At 45.2% G+C, this 11005-nt stretch overlaps 1 protein-coding gene across 2 annotated transcripts in view; it reads right to left on the bottom strand.

Annotated features, from left to right (window-relative positions):
- LOC134343046 (alpha-endosulfine-like) overlaps window positions 1-11005 on the bottom strand; it is a 38038-nt gene that overhangs the window by 3295 nt on the left and 23738 nt on the right. For both annotated transcript variants that reach the window (XM_063041883.1, XM_063041882.1), the window contains exon 2: window positions 4917-5042. In XM_063041883.1, coding sequence (XP_062897953.1) covers window positions 4917-5042 — 126 coding nt within the window. The remainder of the gene's footprint in view (window positions 1-4916; window positions 5043-11005) is intronic.

Raw genomic sequence — 11005 nt, 5'->3', positions numbered from 1 at the left:
TCGTTGGGGAAATTGGGATAGGAAGGGGGGGTATTATTTTGTGGAATCCCCACTCCCAGTCTGCTGGATGCCATTTTAATTCTTAATCCCACTCGCTTTCCAATCAGTCTGTGGCCTCCTCCACTACCTCAGCCAGGACCAGACTAGAAGGATAGTATCTCACATTCCCTCAAAAAAATGAAAAGTCTTCAGCTCTGGTTAAACTGCTCTCTCATTGTTGTGACAATGTCCTGACAGTTAGCCCTGACGAAGGGTCTCGGCCTGAAACGTCGACTGCACCTCTTCCTAGAGATGCTGCCTGGCCTGCTGCGTTCACCAGCAACTTTGATGTGTGTTGCTTGAATTTCCAGCATCTGCAGAATTCCTGTTGTTTGCTCTCATTGTTGTGTTTAGATCCCCTTTTTACCCCGCGTCTGTGAAATTCCACGCTAACAATCAGCACTCATCCTCCTTACCATCTGATCTGACCCAACCCACCTCTTTCTAGGCTCAGGAGCCACTTTATTATGTACCTCCTGGGTGTATGTGCCTGGTTTTCTGCTGCCGTAGCCCATCCACCTCAATGTTCAGAGATGCTCTTCTGCACACCACTGTTAACATGTGGCTATTTGTGTTACCGTCACCTTCCTGTCAGCCTGAAGCAGACGGGCTATACCCCTCTGATCTCTCTCATCAACAAGAGGTTTTCATCCACAGAACTTCCACTAATTGGATGGTTTTTTGTTGGTCTCATCATTCTCTGTAAACTCTAGACTGTTGTGTGAGAAAATCTGAGGAGATCAGCAGTTTCTGAAATACTCAAACCACCCTGTCTGGCACCAACGATCATTCCATGGTCAAAATCACTTAGATCATATTTCTTTCCCATTCTGATGTTTGGTCTGAACGACTGAACCTCGACCATGTCTTCATGTTTTTCTGCACTGAACTGCTGCCACATCATTGGCTGATTAGATATTTGTATTAATGAGCAGGTGTACCTAATAAAGTGGCCACTGAGTGTAAATGCCTAACTAATCTCTTCCTCTACACAATGCCCATATCCATCCATTCTCGACACATTCATCTGCCTGAACAACAACTGAACGTCTTGAAACAACACATCAAAGTTGCTGGTGAGCGCAGCAGGCCAGGCAGCATCTCTAGGAAGAGGTACAGTTGACGTTTCGGGCCGAGACCCTTCGTCAGGACTAACTGAAGAGCTAGTAAGAGATTTGAAAGTTGGAGGGAGAGGGGGAGATACAAAATGATAGGAGAAGACAGGAGGGGGAGGGATGGAGCCAAGAGCTGGACAGGTGATTGGCAAAAGGGATACGAGAGGATCATGGGACAGGAGGTCCAGGGAGAGGGAAAGGGCGGGGGGAACCCAGAGGATCGGCAGGGGGTATAGTGAGAGGGACAGATGGAGAAAAAGGAGAGAGAGAAAAAGAATGTGTGTATATAAATAAATAATGGATGGGGTACGAGGGGGAGGTGGGGCATTAGTGCAAGTTTGAGAAGTCAATGTTCATGCCATCAGGTTGGAGGCTACCCAGACGGAATATAAGGTGTTGTTCCTCCAATCTGAGTGTGGCTTCATCTTTACAGTAGAGGAGGCCGTGGATAGACATGTCAGAATGGGAATGGGACGTGGGATTAAAATGTGTGGCCACTGGGAGATCCTGCTTTCTCTGGCGGACAGAGCGTAGGTGTTCAGCGAAACGGTCTCCCAGTCTGCGTCGGGTCTCGCCAATATATAAAAGGCCACATCGGGAGCACCGGACGCAGTAAATCACCCAGCCTCTTGACCATGTTTTTATGCATTGAGTTGCTGCTACATGACTGGACGATTAGATAGCATATTCACGAGCAGTGGCCACTGACAGTATTTACGGAAGCCTTCAAATTTCCAGTATTTTTGAACTCTGGGCATAAGGTCCCAGATATTGCTGTAGAACAGAGACTTGGGGGACAGCTACATAGTACCCTGAAAGTGGTAACCCAGGTAGACAAGAAAGTGCATTTCATTTTTGCCTTCATCAGTCAGGACACGGAGTATATCATGTTGTAGTTTCTTTTATTGGTGAGACCATCCTATCAGTATTGTGTATAGCAGGCATGTCATTAAGCTGGAGTGGGGACTGGAGTTCTTGAATTATGAAGAGAGACTGGACAGGCTGGGACTGTTTTATCTGGAGCACAGGAAGCTGAAGCAAAGTTTATAAAATCACGACGGACATCAGTAAGGTGGACGGTCTCAGTCTTTTCCCCAAGATAGTGGAAAACTAGAGGGCGCAGGTTCAAGGTGAGAGAAGAAAATTTAAGAGGGACACAAAGTGCCAGAGGAAGTGAACTCTGTCTATACTTCTCGCTGTCTTAGTAAAGCAGCCAGCATAGCCATGGAGACTCAGTGGCTGAGGATAATCAGCACAGAAGTCCGCAGATATTGAGGGAGCTGAGGGACGGTGCATATGAGGCAACAGGTCACCCATGTTCTTGTTAAGTAGCAGAGTAGGCACGAGGGTGGTATGTCTCTCTCCTGTACTGGTCCTCAGATGCACAGATAAATCCTTACGTGGACAGCGGAGAGAACCTTGGGTGCAGGGAAAGGTCCAGATGACCCATAGTTTCACTCAAGGTCAGAGAGAAAGGGATTTACACAGAGGCCCTTCTGTTAGTGACAGAGGATGTCTACAATGGAGGTTCTTTCATACTGAGGCCCTTCCCTTGTACACTGAGGACCTGGGGTGGAGGGTGTTACATAGTTTGGTGTCCTGTATAATTTTTTGGTATTAATTTTGCTTATTATTGTCATACTCATCAAGACAGTGAAAAGATTATCTTGCATACTGTTCATACAGAAAAAAAAGTCAGCGCATTGAGCTAAAACAAGAACAATGCAGAATAAAGTGTAAAAGTCACCGCAGAGCCCACTTGGAGTACTGTGCTCAGTTCTGGTCGCCTCACTACAGGAAGGATGTGGAAACCATAGAAAGGGTGCAGAGGAGATTTAAAAGGATGTCGCCTGGATTGGGGAGCATGATTTATGAGAATAGATTGAGTGAACTCAGCCTTTTTTCCTTGGAGCGACGGAGGATGAGAGGTCATCTGATAGAGGTGTATAAGATAATGAGGGGCATTAGTCAAAGGATTTTTCCCAGGGCTGAAATGGCTATCACAAGAAGGCACGGTTTTAAGGTGCTTGGAAGTAGGTACAGAGGAGATGTCAGGAATAAATTGTTTTTTTTAAAACGCAGAGAGTGGTGAGTGCGTGGAATGGGCTGCCGGCAACAGTGGTGGAGGCAGATACAATGAGGTCTTTTAAGAGACTCCTGGACAGGTACATGGAGCTCAGGAAAACAGAGGGCTATGGGTAACCTTAGGTAATTTCTAAGGTAAGGACATTTTTGCACAGCTTTGTGGGCCGAAGGGCCTGTATTGTGCTATAGGTTTTCCATGTTTCTATGAAAAAGTGCAGGTAAACGATGAACTGCAAGATCATAATGAGGTAGATTGTGAGGCCAAGGGTTCTTTTTATTGTACAAGACATCCATTCCAGAGTTTCATAACAGCGGGATAGAAGTTGTCCTTCAGCCTGGTGGTACGTGCTTCAGATTTTTTGCATCTCCTGCTGAATGGGAGAGGGCAGAACAGAGAATGTCTGGAATGGGAGGGGTCTTTGATTGTGCTGGCTGCTTTACTGAGGCAGTGAGAAGTGTAGACAGAGGCTACAGAGGAAAGGCTGGTTCCTGTGATGTGCTGAGCTGCGTGCACAACTCTCTGTAGTTTCTTGCAGTCACGTGCAGAGCAGCTGCCATACAAACCGTGATGCATCCAGACAGATCCGGTCTATGCAGTTTTTCCAGCTGCTTCACTTCTGTGGACTGTACGAGACTGTGTAGCATATGTAGATGGAAATGGGTGAGGTGCAGCTCCTATTTACCTTCCTGTAGGGGGCCACTGTTTTTATTTATGGTTACACTTTAGCCCCACCCTCTTAATATTTTGTTACCCAGTGAGGGGGTGGGGGGGGCGGAGGAGAGGTGGGTCAGGAGGAATTTGGCCTGGTTCCCTTGTTCCTGGGCCTGGCCAACCAGACTCAGGTCATGGAAGCAGAGGGCTCCACCCAAGCTGATTTCCTGGCTATCTTCTGGGGGTACATTCATGCCCAAGTATCCCTGGAGAAAGAACACGCAGTGTCCACATACACCACGGAAGAGTTCCAGGATGACTGGGCACTGCAGGGAATAAACTACATCCTGGATCGGGATGGAAATCGTTTGGCTGAATTCAGTCATGGTTGTAGTTTGCACACACTTATTGTAGGGTTGTAGTACTTATAATAAACCTGTTTTTGCAAGTGAACAAGTGCAAGAGGAAATTAACAAGAACGTTGTTGGCACTTGAGGAGTTGAATTTTAGGTTGAACAGGTTCGGACTGGAGAGCGGGAGAATGAGGGGAGATTTGTTAGAGGTATACAAAATTATGAGGGGTATAGCGATAGGGTGAATGCATGCAGATTTTTCTTCTCCAGTTGGGTGACACTAGAACTAGATTATGGGTTAAAGGTGAAATATTTAAAGGGGAATCTGAGGGGGGAATGAGCTGCCAACAGAAGTGGTCGATAGGTTACGGGGAGAAGGCAGGAGAATAGGGTTGAGAAGGATAATACATCAGCCATCATGCAATGGCGGAGCAGACTCGAAGGGCCGAATGGCTTAATCCTGTCCCTATATCTTATGATCTTTTGGTCTTATGCAGGTTCAACAGTATAATTTAAGAGAAGTTCGGATAGGTATGTGGATGAGAAGGGTATGGTGGGCTATTGTTCCAGTGCAAGGGAGGTAGGATGAGGCAGAAGACCAGGTTGGCACAGACTAAATTGGAACACAGGGCCTGAAGTAGTATTCTATCACTATGATCGCCTGCTCCTTACCCCTTTCTGCAGTCGCTTCATCAGGAACTCAGAGCCTCCGGGTCTTAATCCCAAAACCGGGTACTTGGCTTTTAGCTTCATTTCCTCGGCCTTTTCTGGGCTCATTGCTCCTTTCTCCTGAGTGTCCTGCAGGGGCAAAGGGGAATATTAGCACCAAAGCAGTTAAAGTTACTTCCCTCACAAAAGATTGTCAGGTACCCAATCTGTGAAACAATGAAGTTAATACCCTGATTTTTATGACTGCAAATTAGTCCCCTGATCACACTAATTTTTTTTCCCTCCAAAAATACTTTATTCAGAGTTATTACAAAATAAAGTTATTTACATATAAGAAAAAAAATCATTCATTGACTCTGAGTCCTTATTCAATAAAGTTATTTACAATAAAATTATACGTTGACTCTTTGTTCATATACAAATGAAAGATGTTTACAATAAACCATTCATTTACGCTCAATCCTTGGTCAAGAGTTAAGCCTTACTAACAATAAAGGCAGGCGTTGGCTCGAATTCCTTTTCCAAATTAACAATTCCACCCACTCCTGGGGCACCATGTTGATTACCTGTCCACACCGCTGATGAGGGTTAGCCTCCTCCCCACCCAACCCCTCCCACTCCCACGGGTGATGAACCTTAAACTGAGGTCCTGCCCCACCGGGCCTTCGCGGTGGCCGCACCAAGCTTGAGTGCATCCCTCAGCACGTACTCCCGCAGGCGAGAGTGGGCCAGTGGGCAGCATTCAGTCATGGGCATCTCCATGTGCTGGCAGACCACCAAGTTTCTGGCCGACCAAAGCGCGTCTTTCACCGAATTGATGATCTGCCAGCAGCACCGGATGTTTGTCTCCGTGAGCGTCCTCGGGAACAGCCCGTAGATCACGGAGTCCTCGGTAACGCAGCTGCTGGGCATGAATCTTAGTACTGTCCCTTCCATTCTCTTCCATCTTCGCGAACCCACAGTGTGCAAAGAGGTGAGCCCCCGACTCCACCCCATTACAGTCCTCCCGTGGGCAGTGGGGTGCCGAGACGACATTCCGGGCGTACAGGAGGGATCACACTAATGTGGCAGGAAGCCAAGTGAAATTTGGCAGCACCCAGCAATTTCCAATTCAAACAAAGCCCCACAATAATTGGGGGACACTGCTGTGACATCATTGCTGAGGGTGCAGTTTTGATGCACAAGGCAGACCACTGTGACAAAGCATCTTGCTTGATTGCTAGCCCACCTCTGAAACAAAGTCAAGATCTCCACAAGTACATGTGCGCTCAGGTGCAATGAGAAACTTGCTTGTAGCAGCATCACAGGCACATAGCATCTTTGCACAGCATTCACAAGAAAAACAAATTATACACATCTTTTTTTTAACAGAAAGGAAACAATTAGAACAAAAATGTCCATTGTAGTGCAAATGGTCATGGTGTTGCTATACTGAAGTAGTGATTAGGCAAGGTGGTTTGTCAGGCATTATTCTGGGGTTATGAAATATGGTTTAACATAATTATGTAACAATGAAAATTAGACCAGTTTTCAGGAAATGAAACTTGCCCACAATATTCTGTGGTCTTTTGTCCAATTGCACCTATATAGAGGAAGACAAGAGAGTCAAGAGTGTTTTCCAGTACACAAAAAGTTAAGTGAAAGATCAGGACCATCTTCCACTGTGCATTGTGCTTTGCCTATACCTTTAATAAAGTGCTAATGGCAAGAACATTTATTAACACTTACTGTACTTTTCATTGTGTTCTTAATGCTTATTCTGTTTTTTTTAAACAATGCACGGTTGAAGACGGGTCTGATCTGCCACTTAACATTTTGGTTAGTTCATGGGAGCCACCCCTCAACATTGTGACAAAAAGGATATATTTTGGGTGTCAGCAGTTTCTACTCAGAGGTTTTTGGAACAGACACCAGTATTGAATATTCAAAGGGGTTCTGCTGGTCGGGATGTGTACTGTAAATATGTAATTCTGTAAACTTACCCGATTATATTCCAGATGTTAAAATTAGAAACATAGAACCCCTACAGCACAATACAGGCCCTTTGGCCAACAATGCTGTGCCGAACATGTACTTACTTTAGAAACTACCTTGGGCTACCCATAGCTCTCTATTTTTCTAAGCTCAACATACCTATCCAGCAGTCTCTTAAAAGACCCTATTGTATCTGCCTCCCCCACCATCGCATAAAAAACTTACCCCGACACCTCCTCTGTACCTACTTCCAAGCACCTTAAAACTGCGTCTTCTCATGTTAGCCATTTCAGCCTCTGACTATCCACATGATCAATGTCTCTCATCATCTTGTACACCTCTATCAGGTCACCTCTCATCCTCTGTTGCTCCAAGGAGAAAAGGCCGAGTTCTCTCAATCTATTCTCATAAGGCATGCTCGCCAATCCAGGCAACATCCTTGTAAATCTCCTCTGCATCCTTTCTATAGTTTCCACATCCTTCCTGCACTGAGCACAGTACTCCAAGTGGGGTCTGACCAGGGTCCTATATAGCTGCAACATTACCTCTCGGCTCTTTGAGCTCAATCCCACAGTTGTATCTAAACGCAAACAACAGGAATTCTGCAGATGCTGGAAATTCAAGCAACACACATCAAAGTTGCTGGTGAACGCAGCAACTTTGATGTGTGTTGCCCACAGTTGTATGCCTTCTTAACACACAATCAACCTGTGCAGCAGCTTTGAGTGTCCTATGGACTCAGACTCCAAGATCCCTCTGATCCTCCACACTGCCAAGAGTCTTACCATTAATATTATATTCTGCCATCATACTTGACCTACCAATATGAACCACCTCACACGTATCTAGGTTGAACTCCATCTGCCACTTCTCAGCCCAGTTTTGCATCCCGCTGTAACCTCTGATAGCCCTTCACACTATCCGCAACACACCCAACCTTCGTGCCATTAACTGATTATAGCAATTGAAACTGTAATTAGTTGTTTATTGTTACCTTTGTGTGGAAGGAGTATATGGTGCCTTGTAAACATATGCTGCCTCTAACCCTTTGTTCATATTACCACCAGGGACTTTGATCAATTTAACTGAGAATTTTTATTTGTGAATCACATGCTCCTTTTTTTCCACCATAAGACATGGGAGCAGAATGAGGCCATTTGGCCCGAGTCTGCTGCGTCTTTTCATCATGGTTGATCCATTTTCCCTCTCAACCCCATTCTCCCACCTTCTCCCTGTAACCTTTCACACCATTAGAAGTTTATATAATCAGACACGGCATAGATAGTCAGAGTCCTTTACCGTATCATAGGGGTGTCTAAAACTAGAAAGCACAGATTCAATGTGAGACAGAAAAGACTTAAAAGGGACTCAACGGGAAGTTTTTTTCCTCCCACACAGAGGGTGGTGGATGTATGGAACGAGTTGCACAGGGAGAGGTATAGGCAGGTACAATTGTATTTGAACAGGTAAAAGGTTTAAAGGAATATGGGCGAAACGTGGACAAGTGTGACTAGCCTGGTGGGCAAATGGTCAGCACGGGCCAATCGGACCAGAGGGTCTGTTCCACTGCGGTATTACTGTGTAAGAGTGGAACTGAGCACCTTACAGGGTGCACTACGTGGAAGTTCCAGCACTCTGAAAACCCTGCCCAACCTGACCTGAGCATTTCCTCAGCAATGTTATTGAGACCAAAGGTTCTTTTGAAACAGATTGGACGATAAAATAACAAATACACGGTACAATGTCCACCACCCTGCTGCTGTTGCAAATCATAGAAGTCCCAACAACTTAAATATAGCGCAGGCTGTGTCATAAAACCTACGACTGATGATGTGTCCTCTTCAGGAAAAACGCAGACAGGGAGTAAACAGTGTGACGGCAGAAATCCATTCACAAATAGTGGTTACTGCAGCAACCCCCCACAACATGCAGTTCACCTGCTCCTCAGACAGAACTATGAACACCTAATTGCCAAGGGATTTATTCTAGAGGTGTCTTTGATAAAACGGTACAATAGCCTCATTAGAAGGATGTGGAAGCTTTAGGGAGAGTGCAGAGGTGATTCACCAGGATGCTGCCTGCACTTTTTCTTATGAAGACAAGTTAAGTGACCTGGGGCTTTTCTCTTTGGAGACAGGTGACTTGATAGAGGTGTACAAGATGATAAGAGCAATAGATAGAGAACAACCAGAGACTTTTTCCCAGGGCAGAAATGACTCATACAAGGGGGCATAATTTTAAGGTGATCAGAAGAATGTATAGGACGAGAATATAAGAACAAGGATGTGATGCCGAGGCATAATAAGGCATTGGTCGGACTGTACTTGGAGTATTGTGAGCACTTGGGCCCCTATCTAAGAAAAGGTGTGCTGGCATTGGACAGGGTCCAGAGGAGATCCACGAGAATGATTCTGGGAAAGAAAGGTTTAATGAACGAGGAACTCTGGGCCTGTGCTGAAGTTTAGAAGAGTAAGAAGAATTGGGGTGGGGGGAGGGGGGAATCTCATTGAAATCTTATCAAATATTGAAGGCCTAGACAAAGTGGATGTGAAAGGGATGTTTCCTACAGTGGGTGAGTCTAGGACCAGAGGGCATTGCCTCAGAATAGAGGCACGTCCATTTCGAACAGAGATGAGAATGAGCTTCTTTAGCCAGAGGGTGGTGAATCTGGAATTCATTGCCAAAGACAGCTTTGGAGTCTGAGGCTACATCCATACTAGACCGGCCAGTTTCACATAAACAATTTTTTGAAAACACCTCCGTCCACATTGAAACGGGTGTTTAGGTGAATCTCCTACTGGGCATGTGCAGGACACATCTACAGAACTCACCCGCTTCGACGAGTACGCCCGACTCCGACAGTTTGAACCAAGCAACAGGTGATGGCTGCAACATGTTCGGTGTGGAATCTCACCGTGAAAGACTTGGTGCATGTCTGTCCAGTTACAGACTAGAAAAACTTAAAAGGAAATTGCCAAACGACGGACAGCTGTTGGCTCTCACAGAGAGGACTTAAAACTAAAAAAAACAAATACTGGAGCGTATAGAGGCAACAGGGAGTTCACAGACAGTATGACCCGGCTGACGACAAACACTGAAAAACTGACTAACCCTGTTGCAGAGGGATTTGCAATGATGAGGAATATGATGGCAACCCCCCAGAGCTTTTCACCGCCACAATACCAGCCTCACAGCCACTACAATAGCTACACATACGGACACACAGACCCCCCTGGTGGCCCCACCAATATCTTCCCCACTGTCACAGAGGGGTCACCCTGGGAACACTTCCTACAGCCATAGTCTCTTCACCGATGAAAGGGACAACAGCTACAACTAAATACAGTAAGGCTTGTTACTGGGCAAAAGTGAAATTTGCTGCTACCTCATTTGTTTGTCTTTACTTTTGCCATGTCTTTCTGTATTATTTTGCTGTACTTAACATGTGCAATAAAACAAATTACTAGGCAAAAGTGATATTATTTTTACCTGAGTAAAAGTGAAAATTACAATTTTCCTTTTTTGGCCTTAACATTTTCACATCAATGCCAAACATAATCTACTACTTAAAAGTGACATTTTGGAAGTAGTGACAATTGCACCTATTGAATGTTTGCACAAGCAATACATTAATAAAGCACCTTGTTAAATGTATAAAACATGTCTGCATCAGTGTTATCTTGTATTTCCACACGACTTTACGTTAGGCTGTTACACATCTATTGTCAGAGAAGTACTTGCATAAATAGGTAAACCACCTTCATACAAGCAAGGGCAGAAAACAGGGCTGAGTGAGTATACTTATTTATTCAGTAAGCTATGGGTCAAAGTATTTGGTGAGTACATTTCTAACTCTTCTGGCTTCAGTCTCGTTGCCGTCTGTTCTGAAATTGTTAGGTTGTGTGGGGGGGGGTTGAAATTAACATAGACAATAAAGTAACCAACACACACATGAAGCCACTGTTGTGGTGTGGGGGGGGTTGTGTTCAAGAAAACAATGAAAAGCCGTGCTGCTGTCACCACCTGTTCCGGCACGCCATGACAGCGGTTTTAAAAAGATCTGGTTACCCCGTACACACTACGCCGGCCGTTAGGCGTTTTCAGATTTATTCACTCTG

Source organism: Mobula hypostoma, chromosome 2, assembly GCF_963921235.1.
Source record: "Mobula hypostoma chromosome 2, sMobHyp1.1, whole genome shotgun sequence".
Lineage (NCBI taxonomy): Eukaryota > Metazoa > Chordata > Chondrichthyes > Myliobatiformes > Myliobatidae > Mobula > Mobula hypostoma.
Note: the sequence above shows the minus strand (reverse complement) of the source record. Positions and strands in the feature narration are given on the sequence as shown.